Source organism: Mesocricetus auratus, unplaced genomic scaffold (assembly GCF_017639785.1).
Source record: "Mesocricetus auratus isolate SY011 unplaced genomic scaffold, BCM_Maur_2.0 Super-Scaffold_100006, whole genome shotgun sequence".
Taxonomy (NCBI): Eukaryota; Metazoa; Chordata; class Mammalia; order Rodentia; family Cricetidae; genus Mesocricetus; species Mesocricetus auratus.
Window position 1 is genome coordinate 74,475,403 of NW_024429190.1, and position 15,902 is coordinate 74,491,304.

At 44.1% G+C, this 15,902-nt stretch overlaps 1 protein-coding gene across 1 annotated transcript in view; it reads right to left on the reverse strand.

Moving 5' to 3' along the window:
• Positions 1–15,491, reverse strand: part of Scd5 (stearoyl-CoA desaturase 5) — a 39,733-nt gene extending 24,242 nt beyond the window's left edge. The window contains 2 exon segments of the mRNA XM_040747882.1: positions 15,174–15,223; positions 15,225–15,491. Coding sequence (XP_040603816.1) covers positions 15,174–15,223; positions 15,225–15,491 — 317 coding nt within the window.
• Positions 15,492–15,902: the final 411 nt, after the last annotated feature.

Sequence of the window (15,902 nt, forward strand, 5' to 3'; positions counted from 1 at the left end):
TTAATCAAAGCAATGGAGAGCTAGGATATTTATAATTCAGGTCCAGAATCCAAGTGCCATCATCTGCATGGCAAAATTGCTGAAAGGATCAGAAATAATTTGTGTAAAGAACAAATGTGAGTACATAGTTAACAAATAAGGCAGTCATTGGCTACTAAAGTGAGTCAAGATGCATGAAGATGCCCGTACTGTTGTCAACAGTGAAGGAGGGATAGCACCCAGACACCAATGCCTGCACTCCCTGACTCCCGCTGAAGAGTGTCTCCCGTGCTGTGTGGAAAGCACTTTCTCATTCTCCCGGGGGAATTTCTTGTACACAGAGATGGGCAATGTGGGGAAAGAAAAGTGAATACTAATGCAGTTGGTGTATACATTCATGTGTGTGTGCGCGCGTGCGCACGCGCGCGCACACACACACACACACACACACACACACACACACACACACACACACACACACACACACACGTCTCCCAATGCTCCAGTAGGGAAATTACCGTTACACACAGAAAGAGGCAATTGACATTTTGTCTTGGAAATTTTTAAAAGTCACAAAACAAGCTGTTGAATTGTTTGTCAGTCACACCCAGTCACACTGACTTCTGCCTGAATTTTGAGCCATTAAGAGGGAAACTTTTGTATTGAGAGTGTCACCTGGGTACCAAGTCATCTCTGTCCTGCACCCAGATGATTCAGCTGTTTGGTCGCAGCAAAACAAACAAACAAGAACAAAACTCCTTCAAAAAAGCAAGAGCTGAATAACAGTAGGGAAGAATGTTTTAGCCCGTCTATCCCCTTTCAAAAGAAAGGAACAGTGATACATGAGATACACTTTGATAGTTGTTTTTATCAAGTCTTTGGAGTTGAATTTGTTCAGAATTTTCCTGTTTGACAACTGTGAGTTCAGGGGAAACACTCAAACAGAATTGCTTTATTCTCAACATATTTGTAGAGACAGGCTAAGATGCAGAGACATGTAGTGAGGTGGAGTGGGAATGAGTCTGGGATTAGGGCTGGAAGCCAAAGACAGACTGCCCCTTCAAGGGGCACATGAGACTAAGAAGAAATAGTTACATTCATAGGCATGTATGGAATGGTTAATCGAGGCAAGATGGTGAAGTGAGGAGACACTACAAGAAGGTAAGAAACGGAAACTCTGTCTTCCTTCCCATCGGACACAAAAGCACGACCTGCTGAGTGACGGGACAAGTGGGAGGGAAAGGAAGCATCATGGGACTGAGAACACGCCGTGACAGTTAAGGGAAAGATCCCCATGCAGAGAAGCCAGCAGGATGAAGAGGAGAACGGACCAGCAGGGGAAACAAAGAAGCAAATGAAATCTGTAGAGACAATGGGACGAACAGACAGGGCAGAAGACCAGAAGCAGATTTGCTGCCCTGATGGAATTATGGGAGACAAGTTGTCCAAGAAAGATAGAGCCAGGATGAATCTGAAAATGATTCATCTTTCCCACAGAGATCAGCAAAGTGGAAGACAATGCTGGTCAGGTAGGGAAGCAAGGATGGGTCTGACTGCTCTGTCTGGGTATACCAGATGGTCGGACTGCTCCACCTTGAGTCTACCATGCTCAACAGCACAGGGATATACTCAGGGTGTAGGCAAATGTGGAGTTTAAAATTAAAAAGCTCAACAGGCTGAAAATCCAACAATTCTTAGACCAGTGAAATAAATAAGGTCACAGGGTAAACTGTTTGCCCTGCCCTGGAATACACTGGAATGCAGAAGCTAAAACACATGGAGCAGAATCCTCTACTGGGACTGGTGCTGATGCAGGAAGAGATGATCTTAACTAATGAGTTTCTGTAAGATAGATGAACATATAGGTGGGAGTTGACACTCCCAGGTGACATACTCACAAGTGGCCCTGGTGCTTTTGTGACTTTCAACCCCAGGAGCTTGAATAGGTTTCTAAAGTAGAACCTGACAAAAAAATCCCTCATATTTATATGTAGAGGAAGGAAAAGGGGGCCATTTGTTCTTTTGTTCCTTTTCTTGAAATACTCTTTTCTCACGATATATCCTAATTATGGCTCCCTCTCCCTCTACTCCTCCTAACTCCACCCCACCTCCTCTCCCCTCTAGATCTACTTACCGTCTTTCTGTCTCTCATTGGAAAAGGACAGGCTTCTAAGAGAAAACAACCAAACATAAAACAAAAACCATCACATCCAAGTTGGACAAGGCAAACCAACGGAAGGAATAGAGCCCCAAGAGAAGGCAAAGAATCAGAGACCCACTGGCCCACACACTGGAAAGTCCCATAAAATGCTAAGCTGAAGGCTATGTTATAAATGCAGAGGACCAGGTGCAGAACAATGCTGGCCCTGCACTTGCTGAATTGGGTCTCTGGAGGGAGCCATTTTTAAATGGACCAGGTCATTCTGTTCTTTAAGTGTCCACCTGGAGAGAAACTGCCTAACAGGACACACTGCTCCTTTCCCAGAGCCTAATTGGCCTGGGTACAGGAAAATACCCAGATGAAGCTAGATATAGCCTTTCACATATGAGGAGGGAATGCCCAACTCTAGTATGTTCTAGCTGTCTTGTTTTAAAAGAAGACCTAACAAAATAAGAAACACCTGTGACATCCACAATCCAAGGGCATAGCAACACTAAGACCAAGGCCACAGAATGACAGAGGGCTCCCCTTCCCTGACTCCTCACTTCTACACTCCCAAAAGCCAGACCTAAATACAACCTCTACTCAGTTCATTGTGTCTAGGAAGCAAAAGCAAAAGTGCAAGGCATTCTGAAGACAAAAACAGTGTGAAGAGGCAGAGCGAGTGTCTGAAGGAGCCGCAGTCGAGATGTCGGACTTACCACCAGAGAATGGAAAGCAGCTACGTTAAGTGCCAGGTGGTCTGCCACACCAAACAGGCATCAATTATGAACACATGGTGAGTGTGCACAGAAAGACAGAAATCATGATCACAGCCCTTCAGGCCCACAAAAACCAGAAATGATACTACAGCAGAAATGAAGATCTTTGATGAGCTTTTAGTATTTGTAGACACAGCTGGGGAATGAGTCTTCAAGAGCCGTGAACCAACTGTATAAGCCGTAACAAGCTGTTGGGGGTAGGAGAACAGCAGAAGAGAAGAGAGAGACAGGAGAGATCGTTGAAGCAATGATGACAAAATTTCCAGGGAGCTCGGAGAATACAAAGCAGGATAAACATGGGGAGGGAGGGAGACGGGCAGACAGAAATAAATAACCCTACATGTCGGGTAACAAAAGATATCAAGATACATAAAAAGTACTGAGATAATCTGGAAGGGAAGTATGAAAACACCTTTATCCATAAAGGAGCAGAGATAAAAATGTCATGGAGCAAGGGAGAAGATGTGAAGTTTTAAAAAGAGAAAACGTTAAATGAAACTACCCCTGAAAAGTGAAAGTAAATAAAAAACACCCTCAGACATGGAAAATGGATGGGGTCATCCTGCACCTGCTTTTCATAAAACATGAAAAGGAGTCAGAAAGAAAAAAGACAGAATCACACGGCTCAGAAACACAATGTGCAAAAAGGAGGCAAAAGCACAGAAGGGTTAAGTGACGGGAAAATGAACGGTAATGTCTTACCCTTTATTGCTCTAGCGGGATGCTCAAAGCAGTAAGAGCAGAGGTGGTAGACTTGTGTATCCTCATCTGCATATGCGGATGTATAAATGTATATTTATAGAGAGAGGCCCGACTTGTGTGCTTGGGGATAAGTTAAATGAGTAGAGCCGTGACATGAGGGATGAGGGGGAGGAATTCAAATTTCTTCATTGAATAAGGAACACTAGATGTGAAGTAATACAGAGTCATTTCAAAGTGAGCTCAGATTATACATTATAAACTTTAGGGCAACCACTAAAATGCTTTTTTTAAACGTGTAACTGACAGCTATTCAAAGAAAGACACTGTAATCATGAAATATTCAAACCAGAAAGGGAGTCCAGACATAGTGATATTATATATACCTGCAATCCCAGCATTCTGGAAGCTGAGGCTGTAGGATCCCAAGTTCCATCCTACCTGGGCTATACAGCAAGACCCTGTCTCAAGAGCAGACAGACAGACAGACAGGGGTGCTAGAGAGATGGCTCAGCAGTTAAGAGAACTTACTATCGAGGTTCCCAGTACCCACAGGAGGTGGCTTTACAACTGTAACTCCCGTTTCAGGGAAATTCAGCACCTCTGGCTTCTACAGACTCCTGCAAACACACACACACACACACACACACACACACACACACACACACCAGAGTATTTTAAGATCATAAATATGAGCCTTTAAAAGCAACAGAGACAAACCCATAACACCAAATGAAATTGCAAACTAGAAATCAATAGATATTATTAGCATAATCCAAACTTGCTTTTTGAGCAAACAAAGATCAATAAAATTATTAGCCTCATGGACGCCCAAAAGTGAACAAATGCTTTATTACCATCAGAAATGATTGCTGAAAGAGGAGCCAACACGGACTGGAGAGGTTAAGAGCACTGGCTGCTCTTCCAGAGGGCATGAGTTCAATTCCCAACAACCACATGATGGCTCACAACCATCTATAATAAGATTTGGTGCCCTCTTCTGGCATGCAAGCAAAACATGTAGGTAGAACATTATATACATTATAAATAAAATCTTAAAAAAAAAAAAAAAGAGGAGCCAACACTGAAGACTCCATGGGCACTAAAAAGATCATGAAAGGTGCAATCTCCCAAAACTAGCAGAAGTAAAAATGGCTGGGGTATCTAGGAGCCCCCTGGGTCGATGTCAGAGAGGGTAGAGTCTGCTGTTCGCCCATCCTGCAGCCTCCATGGAACCCGGAGACAATCAGACACAACAGGGAGTCGAGTCAAGCAGGATCTCATTTATTTAACAGTAAAGCCCTCTTAAAGTAAAAAACCGCAGGGCGGGAAAAGTATTACCCAGGATTTTAAAGGTATTCCTATTATGCATCTAGTGCCTATCCCTTCTTGGGCACAGTCTGCTAGTGTGATGACCTCATCGGGTGTGAGTTTGGGCAGCCAATTGTTTTTCTTAGTAAACATTTGAAGCTTCCTCCATAGCTTCTTTCTTGTAATGGCACCTGCCGTCAGCTTGGGCCACTCCTTCTGGTGGGACATGATCTGTGCTCCTCCACAAGAAACAGTCATGCTGTTTTTAATTTTCCAAAATAAAAAGGACCAGGCCAAGACAGGTTCATTAAAGGCTTCTGCCAAATTATACTCTATTTATGCCAATTTCTTTCAGGAGATACAAACAGAGGGAATACTTACAAATTTATTCTGTGAGGTATTATCACCATGTCGTTTTTTTTTACTCTTTACTCTTTTAACTCTTTTTCTGGGGGGGGCACACCCAGCTTCCAATAAGTACACACAGAATCTCATTTTTACTTATTAATTCCCAGTCTTAGCTTGGTTTATTTCTAGCCAGCTTTTCTTAACTTATCCCATCTACCTTTTGCCTCTGGGTTTTTATGTTTCTTTATTCTATATACCTTTCTTCTTACTCTGTCTTGCTGTGTGATTGGGTGGCTGGCCCCTGAAATCCTCTCTCATTCTTCTTCTGTCACTCATATCTTTCCTTCCCAGATTTGTCCTCCTCTCTGCCTGCCAGCCCTGCCTATCCTCTCTCCTGTCTCACTATTGGTCATACAGCTCTTTATTAGTCCAATCAGGTGTTTTAGACAGGCAAAGCAACAGAACTTCACAGAGTTAAACAAATGCAACATAAAAGAATGCAATACATCTTTGCATCATTAAAACAAATGTTTCACAGCGTAAACAAATGTAACATCTTAAACTAGTATTCCACAACATCACCATGATACCAACATCATTTAAACATATTCAGTATTCATCCCTGGCGTACAAATGGACTTTGGGAACCCATTCCACATGGAGGGATGCTCTCTCAGCCTGGACACATGGGGGAGGGCCTGGGCCCTGCCCAGGATGATATGACAGACTTTGGGGATCCCCCATGGAAGGCCTCACCCTCCCTGGGGAGTGGAGAGGGGGTGGGATGGAGGGCTGGGAGGGTTGGTGGGTTGGGGGAGGAGGGGAGGGAGAAGGAGCTGGGATTGACATGTAAAGCTATCTTGTTTCAAATTTAAATTAAAAAATTACAAAAAAATGCTATAGAAAAATATCTCAACAAATAAGCCTCAACAAAATAAAAGTACACCATTGTCTAAAAATGTTATATACTCTGACCAAGTGGGACTCATTTTAAATACACAAGCCTGATTCCATATTAGAAAATCTGCATAAACCAGAAATGGGCAAAGAAAGACAATTACATGATCTTATTAAGAAAAACACAAGCCAGGTGGTAGTGGTACATGCATTTAATTCCAGAACTTAGGAGGGATAGGCAGGCAGATCTCTGTGAGTTCGAGGCCAGCCTGGTCTACAGACTGAATTTCAGACAGCCAACACTACACAGGGAAAAAAATGTCTCGGAAAAAAATGACGAGTGGGGGGGGGGATGAAGCTAAAAACCCAGTAAACTGGGACTAAAGGGAAGCCTAGTCTACTTAGTCAATGTTCTAAAAAGGAGTTCCCGCTAAGACCAGAAACAAGGCAGGGGTGTCCCCTCTCAGCATGCACTTTCAAAGTCATAGTTAATGAAATAAGACAAGATAAAGAAATGTTTGCTGGTTGAGATTGACTTCTTTGTTCATAAATGGCATGATTATCTTTGTATAGAATGTAAGAGAATAATCATAGCAACAGCCCTGCCAGAACTTACAAGCAGACATTACAGCAAGACTGTCACTCACTACAGGGTTCATGTACAAAATTCAATTGGTTTTCTATATACCAAAAATAAGCAAGTGGGATTTTAAGTTAAAAACACAGTACTACTAAAGCATTAGCACTCCTAAAAATAAAATCACTGACTATAAATTTTATAAAATATGTTTTGTACACAACACACACACACACATTCCATATGAGGGAAACTAAAGAAACCAAATCATTAGCTACGTAAATGATGTCTCGTATTTATGGATATGTGGGTACCACTTCTGTGACTGTGTGATCCAGTCACTGTAATTCCACCTGAAGGCCCAGTAACATCTTAAATAGATACAAAATGATTCTATAGCCTATACATGAGCAAACAAAGAAAGAACAGAATAGCCAACACAATATTGAAGGAGGAGAACAAAGAAGGATTAAAACCATCTGGCTTCAAGATGTACTGTATATCTACAGTAATCAAGATAGTATTGTACTGGAGAAACAGACTAACAGATTAATGGAACAGAATGTAGCCCCAAAATAGACCCACAAAAATATCCAACCGAGTATAACAGAGGGACAAGCTCAAGAAAACGGAACATGCATACCATCTTCTCAACAAAGAGTCCTACAACAGCTAGACTTATTCATACTCAAAACTCTGCATTTAGCCTCGGGAGTAAATGTAAAGGACCACACTGTAAAACTATTTCAAAATTGCAAAGGAACAAATCTAAATGTTGGGTTTGATAGATGATTTGCAGTTATAACACCAAATATAATCTGAGAGAGAATCAATAAGCCATCGCTGTTCTTTCTCCTCTACCAAAGACACTGGGGGAAATAGTCACAAAAGACTTATAAAGACTTGTGTTTCAAAATATACAAAGAACTCTCCAAACTTAATAATAAAACAATAAGCCATGGACTGAAGAGATGACTCAGAGGTTAAGAGCACTTGGAGCTCTTGCAGAGAACCTGGGTTCAATTCCTTGCACCCACATGCAGGTCAACCATCTATAACTCCAGTTCTAGAGGATCGGATGCCCTCTTCTGGCTTCCACAGGCACTGCATGCATGAGACGCACAGACAAGAGACCCATAAATAAATTTTAAAAAAGAAAACGAAGGACCAATAAAAGTGTGTCAAATATCACAATACATCTCATTAAAAAAGAAACACTGGTGTAAATTTGGACATGGGAAGAGGTCATAAGACATACAACATTAGGTGAAGGCAAAATAAAGTGACAATGAAATACCACTACACATCAGTTAGAGTAGCTATATCCAGAACAGCGACAATGGTGAATGCTGGCAAGGATGAGGCACAAAAGACATGCTCACTCACTGCCAGGAAGAGAACAAAACGATACAGGCACTTTGAAAGACAACTCAACTATTTTTTCCAAAATTAAATATTGTCTTATCATTTAAGCTATAGTGTTGCTTGGTATTTACTCAAATGTGTCTAAAACTTATGTACACACATACACACACACTGCATATGAGTGTTTACAGTAACTTAATAATTGCCACCAAGATGTCCCTTAGTGACTGGCTAAGTAAACTCAGGCACATCCAAACCAGTCCAGTATGTGGTCATTATTTAGTGCTAAGAGGTGTTAAGTTAGTGATGAAAAGATGTGGAGGAAACCTAACTGCATATTGCTCCCCCCAAGGAAGGCAACCTGAAAAGGGTTCATCCCTTAGGAGCCCAGCTGTGGAACATTCTGGCAAAGCCTGAACTATGGAGACATGAGATGCATATTGTCAGGCTCTGTGAGGGTATGAGGGATGGAGGGAAAGCCCACAGGGCAGTGAACTACTCTGTATGATTCTGTACAGGTGTGATCAAACCCATAGATTACAACACCAAGACTGACCCTGATATGAGTTGTGGCTTCTGAGAGTGACAGCAAATATACATTCATCAGTTAGGACAAGTGTACCGTTGAAGCACACTGATAACAGGGATGGCATGCATGCGTGGGGTAGGGGTGTATGTGCTATGCGTGTGTGTATGCACGCGCGCGCGCAGATAACCACCCATGCACTCAATATGGCGGCCAGAGCAAGACATTGGACCCTTTTCTCCTTTTCTTCTATTGCTCTCCGTCTTGACACCTGAGACAAAGTCTGTCACTGAGTTGGAAGCTGATCGATTTGGCTAGGTAGTCAGCAAAAGCTCCTAGGAGTCACCTGTCTATTCCCCCTATGCCAGATTACAGGCATGTAGCCATGCCTGGTCTTTTACATGGGTGCTGGAATTTGAACTCAGATCCTCATGCTTGCAGAGTAAACACTTTTTACATACTGAGTCATCTCCTGAGCACCTAAACTGTTTTTTAAAAAAATAGTCTTTACAGGGGCTGGAGAGATGGCTCAGTGGTTAAGAGCACTGGCTGCTCTTCTAGATGTCCTGAGTTCAATTCCCAGCAACTACATGGTGGCTCACAACCATCTATAATGAGATTTGGTGCCCTCTTCTGGCCTGCAGGCATATATGCAGACAGAACGCTGAACACATAATAAATAAATCTTTTTAAAAAAAAGTCCTTACAAAGAAAACAAGAGTGTGCCATTGGAAGGTAGCTCTTTCTTGGGATTAAATTAGGATGCTACTGGACCACAGGAGCTAAATGATGTCTCAGGATGAAGCCTCTTGATTGCCTTTCCCTCTGGAATGGCAACATCAGACATCCTCGTCTCTTCCTGGGACAGAAGTCGTTTTCTGTGCAGCATCATCCCATTCATCTTAATTGATCTCATCACCAGGGTAACGAGGCAGTGCTCATGTTCCCATGTGTGTGGATTGACATGCTACCTCATTACTTCAGAAACATACATGATGGTGTCTGGTTATGTACTCTGAAGGAATTTCTCCCCCTCACTGGGATTGGAGGGAGAAGCAAACAGCAAGAAGAGCAGCATGCTGGTTTAATTCTTCCTCTGCTACCTCAAGGCTGAGATGACATTCAGGTTGCTTCACAGCGTTTCATAACTGGGCAACATGCAACATGTAACTGTCGCTCTACTTGAATAGTCAAGTAGCTCTTGCTAAAGGTGTACCCCACATCTGCTCCCTTTTCTTTCTTAGAAACAAAATCAGGGTTCTATTCAAGGGCACAGTGTATCTACCAAAAGAATGTTTCCCTTTTCCTTGAAGGCAGATACAGTCAACAAGAGTATAGTGGACAGAATGCCTGTGTCTCCTAAGAAAACAGTTTAGAGGTGTGTCTCTTTGTCTCCAACAAACAACTTTTGGTTGGAGCTTAGTGGACAACAGTGGACCATGAAATCAAAGAGAGTGAATGTCACGTGGTAAATACTGTTGAGTTGAAAGAAGAGGACCCAGTCTGTCCTTCCTTCCTTCCTTCCTTTTGGTTTTTCAAGGCAGGGTTTCTCTGTGTAACAGTCCTGGCTGTCCTAGAACTCACTGAGATTTGCCTTCCTCTGCCTCCCAAGTGCTGTGATTAAAGTCGTGTGCCACCACACCCAGTGAAGACCTAGCTTTCTAATGAGCTGGTACTGTGACTCTTCTTACCCACTTGGACACTTGTTTCTAGAATCAGTCAGTAAGCCTGCCCTACCACTGCCTCTTCATGAATTTCCTACCTCAAGTCCAAAGTACCTTGATTACAGCTGACAGAATGCTTTTAATTGTAGGAAAATAAACTCCCATCGTGTTTAAGGCAAATGCTGTTGTGGAATATTTAACTATGTAAACATGTGTTACATTTGTTTATGCTGCAGACTATTAACTGTGTAAAGGTGTGTTACATTTGTTTCTACTGCTTTTGTTTAACATGTAAGGATGCATTGCATTAGTTTCTATTGCATTTGTTTAAGGATGTAAGGATGTGTTACAGTTGTCTTGCTGCCTTTGTTTACTTATGTCAAGATGTGTTGCTGTTTCACCTTGCCTGCCTAAGGCACTTGATTGGCCTAATAAAAAGCTGAATGGTCAATAGTTAGGCAGTAGAGTGATAGGCGGGGCTGGCAGGAAGAGAGAATAAATAGGAGAATGAGAAGAACAAAGAGAACAGGGGAGAGAGAGAGAGGGACAATGCCCAGGGCCTGACAGATCTACACAGAAGCAGCAGCAAAAGTAGGACACACAGAAAGAAGAGGTAAAAAGCCCTGAGGCAAAATGTAGATAAAGAGAAACAGGTTAATTTAAGCTGAAAATTCTAGCCAGAAAAGAGCCTCAGCTTGGCCGAGCATTCATAGCTAATAAGAAGTCTCCATGTCACCAGATGGGAGCTGGTTGGTGGCCCAAAAGAAAAAGTCTGGTAAAAGAAACAAACAACAAAAAAACAAAAAAAAAAAACACTTCTTAACTGATAGACCTATCTTAACCTTATGTGTGACTCACTTCCGTGTTAACTCCAACATTTATAGAACTCATGCCAAGAAGATGGGTGGAGCTCCTAGTCTGGCCTGCGCCCTCCTTTGTCCTTTGTGTGGTTACCCAGCCTTGAGTAACCTTGCTCCCACAGACCATCCTTCAGGCCTGGGATGCACAGAGCTCTGAAGGACACTGAAGGCTCTGGAATGGTCTCCAGCCACCTGAGCAGGGAATTCTAAGCCCCTAGGAACCCAAGTGTGGTATAGAAGCCCCAGAAGGAAGGTCCCGGTGGCCCTGCAATCCACTCACCTCTGAGAAGAATACTGCTTTAAGATACAAATACAGTCTCACTGTGTCACCCTTCTGCTTCTGCTACCTGACTTTGTCACTTCTAACTAAATCGTGATGCAAACCGTGACATAGTCTAGTTGACTACTTGTTTTAGAGCCTCAGTAAACGGTCTCTTAGAAAAGCCAGGTCTGTAGCTCGAGCTCTGATGTTTTCCCATCATTCTTAAGGACCCTGTCTTCCTACATTAGGCACTAGGAAGGAAGGCCCTAAGCCTGTCCTATGCCATGCTTTGCCTTGTTAGTCTGTTAAGATGGTTAAGCAGAGGTTTCGCTATTGCTGAACTGCAAACTCTGTGCTAATGGACTGAATGAAGCAGGTGCTTTGGGTCCTCTGGGTCATACCCAGGAAAAATCTCCCAACAGGTTCTTAGCGGGATCTGCATGTTTCCATAAACCTCACACCTTGGAGAGGCAGTGAAGAACGTGTAGAGACCGAACATTCCAGTGTGAATCAGGGACTGTTGTCCACAGAGAGAGCAGGACAAGAGCAGGTAGGAGTTCAGCATGGAAGGAACTCTGTGAGGTGTGTCCCTTAAAGGCACTGGTCTATGTCCCGGTGCACACTGATCTGCCACTCAGCCCCGGGTAACAACAACTGGGAGTTGACGTGACAGGCACAGATCCTCCCCTACAGCTCACCCCAACATACAATGACTTAGATTCCTGTATGGAACCTGTCTGGTCCACATGGCCTGCCCAGTTCGACTGGAAAAGCAGTTCCATGAACATGAGATGGCCTACACTTCAGAACAGCCTTGTGTATCATGGATGGTTTCTTCACTCAATTAGTGACTATAAGGCTTACGTGGGTAATTACCAGAGGACAAGAATGCCTGCCAAGGGGCTTTTCTATCTTTCAAACCATCAGATGTGGTTGGAAGAACACAGAGCAAACATTCAGGGCTTCTGGCCTTCAAGCTCCAGCTTGCTAGTTCATCACATTAGTTCATTACTTTCCTCATAGACTATTTGTGTGTGTGTGTGTGTGTGCGCGCATGTGGGTGCGTGCATGCACGCACCTGTGCAAATATTCCATGATGGTGCTTGTGACATCTTAAAAGCCTTTCTGGCTTACATATCCTTCTCTTGACCACGTCTTCATTGTCCAGATCTCCCCTCAAAGACCAGTTTCTTCCACGAGGCCTTCAATTACCCCCACTCCTCACGGTTCGCCCTTGCAGTGAGGGTTAGGAGAGGATCCTCCGTGCTCCCCCAGAGCTTGCCCTGTGTTCCAGCATCTCTCACTGCCTCTAGCTTCCCTGCCCTTCTGGGAAGACAGAGGCTAAACTGTAGGGCCATCCCTGCAGCACTGGCTCCCAGCAGAAGCTCAAGGAGCCCCAAAGAAAGAGGATACAAGCGGATGGTTTCTGATAGCTGGACCCGCTTCGATGGTCACTGGCCTGGTGATGAAGGAGACATTCCCAGATAATTATTCGGGAACTTGCCAGAAGCATGTTTGTTCTTCAGTCCGCGTTTAGACATACCCTGGGACACATGTCCTGACAGAACATACAGAACGAATCAGACTGCAGCATTTTAAGGGAAAAGACTGAGGTGCTCTCCCATTTTATGGTCTAAGAAACCCAGACTATTATTATATCAGTTCAGCTCTCATTAATAAAACAGAGGAGCCCCTGCCTTCTCATTCGGGCTCTTGACATCAGTTCAAGGGCTGATTGTCCCAAGGCATTATTAATTGTATAGCGACATCATTTATATCATAGGATTGGAAGTGACATACATATCTAACCACAGCACAGCGTTGGTTAAATAAACTATGACACACTCGACTGAAGCATTTGCCTGCAGGCTTTGACAATGGTGTCTGTAATAGAATCTGAAGTTAAAGGCAAGACATGAAATCACATATGCAGCATGACTTCTGTCACACCAAACACATCAAATATGTGCCTGACGTAGAGACGGCAGAACAGTAACAGTGGGTGATTCTACTTCCCTGTGCTCTTCTGTAATGATCTCTCTCTCTCTCTCGATCTCTCTCTCGATCTCTCTCTCTCTCTCTCTCTCTCTCTCTCTCTCTCTCTCTCTCCACCAACTCTCTGTCTCCCTGCCTCTCTCCTCCCTCATCCCTTTTCTCTCTTGGCAGTTTTGAAGTCTCGGGATTGACCCTGCAGCCTCATGCATGCTGGGTAGAGATGCCCCCAGAAAGTTGCATCTCCAGCCACATGACTTTTGCTATTTTATTTTTGTAGTAAAAACTCAAAATCAGGAAATCACTTCCTTGCTAATTGAGAACACGTTATTTTTCTGCTCTGACGCTTTTGGCTCACAGCATTGGGTGTGTTTGCCTGAAAGAACAAAGACCATACATGAAAGCCTCAGATGCAGAGAGGAAAGCACACTTCCGCATCCAGGCCGGCAGGGGCCGGTGGAATGACACCGGAGCTGATGTTCAGGGCACAGGGCGGAGGGGCGGGGATCTGACTATACACCTCGTGAAGCTGTGTGGAGTACGTATTACTGTTATCCCATTTTATGATAAAGTGGAGACAGAGTGGCTAATTTGTACACTGGCAAGTAGGAGCATGGCCCCAGATCAGGGCAGTCCCCTCTGCTCCTGGTACTTTCTATGCCACACTTCCTTTCTTGCAAGGACAAAGGCACCATGTCTGTTCCCAGTTTCAGCTTGAACAGATTGTGGACTGCTAGGTCCCAGCTGACTGCAGCCTGTGTGAGCTGGTCTTAGTAATCACTGACTGCCCGTGTTATTGCAATGCCCTGAGTATGGCATGACTTCACACATAAATGGATTGCTTTAGGAGTGACAAGCCTGTTTACAAATGCTTTTGGAGGGGCCAACGTTGCAGACCCTGACTAATATGAACACAGTACACAGCAGCTTTTTGGCTAAAAGGTCAAGGGTGTTTTGATCCCATCAGACAAGAATAAAGACCACCACCACAATTCTGAGCCAAATTTGAAACAAGCTTTAGTTAATGGCCAGTTCCATTCTGGGATTTCCAGAAAATGGTCATGAACTGTGTTGGCCAAGTGCTTCACAAGGATACTTACTTCCTGCCTTTGTCCAATCAGAGCAAGCATACATCCTGACGTACTTCCTGCCTCTGTACCTCCTACCTTCATGTGATCAAGCACATTCAGTGCAATGTGTCAAACACACTTGTTTAGCGAAATGAAAACATGTGGCTTGTTATCTTATATGAGCAGCAGCCCCCAGCATCTCAGGAACTACCTGTCCTTGGGCAAGGGGCTTGCAGGTCAGAGGCATTTTTGTTTTGTGGTTCTCTTAGGCACAGTCATTAAAACTTAAAACACAACTTTGGCTCTCACAGCTGCTTTCTTCTGGCTGACCCTATTAACAGGCAACTTCTTCTTCAGAGGGAGGGCTGCAAGATTGCTAAGCATGACATCTGGAGAGAATCAGCTGTGTTGGAGCTGGGTGTGTCACTACTTAAGGGTAGACCCCATCACCTCCACCTCAGGGAAGTTCAGGCTGAAGGGAAGGGAAACAAAATTCATGAACTCAGTCATGCCAGGAAATGACACCGGGCTTAATGGAAACCCACTACATGTGAAACTTGGAATTTCCAACAAATATGCCTAGGACAGGACTTAGTAAAAAGACAAATTCTGAGAACAAGGCTCAGGTTGGGGTGACTGTGAGTCGTATTACTGTATCACTCTGTCTCCTCTGCTGGTCCCTTTGATATCCAATCATTCACTTTCTCTGGACCTGAACCATGGAGTCAGCAAGCAAATCAGTGACACTGAGCGTCTTTCTTGCCCTTCTCAATGGCCTCTGGGTGCTTACAAACCAGCAGACACCCAATGTGGGAGGAGCAGCAGCCTCAGCGGGCATTGTGGGGGTCCACATCCGTCTCTGAGTACCTGTGGTGGGCTAGGTGGTCCCTGGCCCACTCAAAGATGTCATTCTGCAGTTTAAAAACAGTGCCTGAGTGAAATGGCACCATGCAGGATGTCTTTCTGGAAAGTTCCAACCTCTCTACCCTGTTCTTGCTGCTCACTTCTGCTCTCTTCATGTTGTCCCTGTACCTCACGTCCAACTCCTAAACACGGTCTGGGAGGTCTTTCTACCAGAACAAAGGAGGTCCTCGTTCAGCAGGCTGTAAACTGTTTGGGATAGAGAGGAAGATTGTGTGTTTCCGTGAACTAGGGGGAGACTTGAAACACAAAGTGCCGGTGAAGATTCTGAGTCGGGGGCGGGGGGGGGGGCAATTTCCACTGGGGAAAGAGAGATAAAGGGTGGATAAAGACTTGTTGTTAGCAGAGTGGTACCCTTAAGTACGAAGGCATGCCAACTCTCCACCTGAACCCTTTTGCCCCCTTCCTGACTCGGATGACCTCCAGAAGGTCCAGTTAAGAAAGCAGAGGAGAACAAGAGCGTGAAAACCCCACACCAAGCCGTTTCTCCAGGTCTCTAAAGAAAGGGC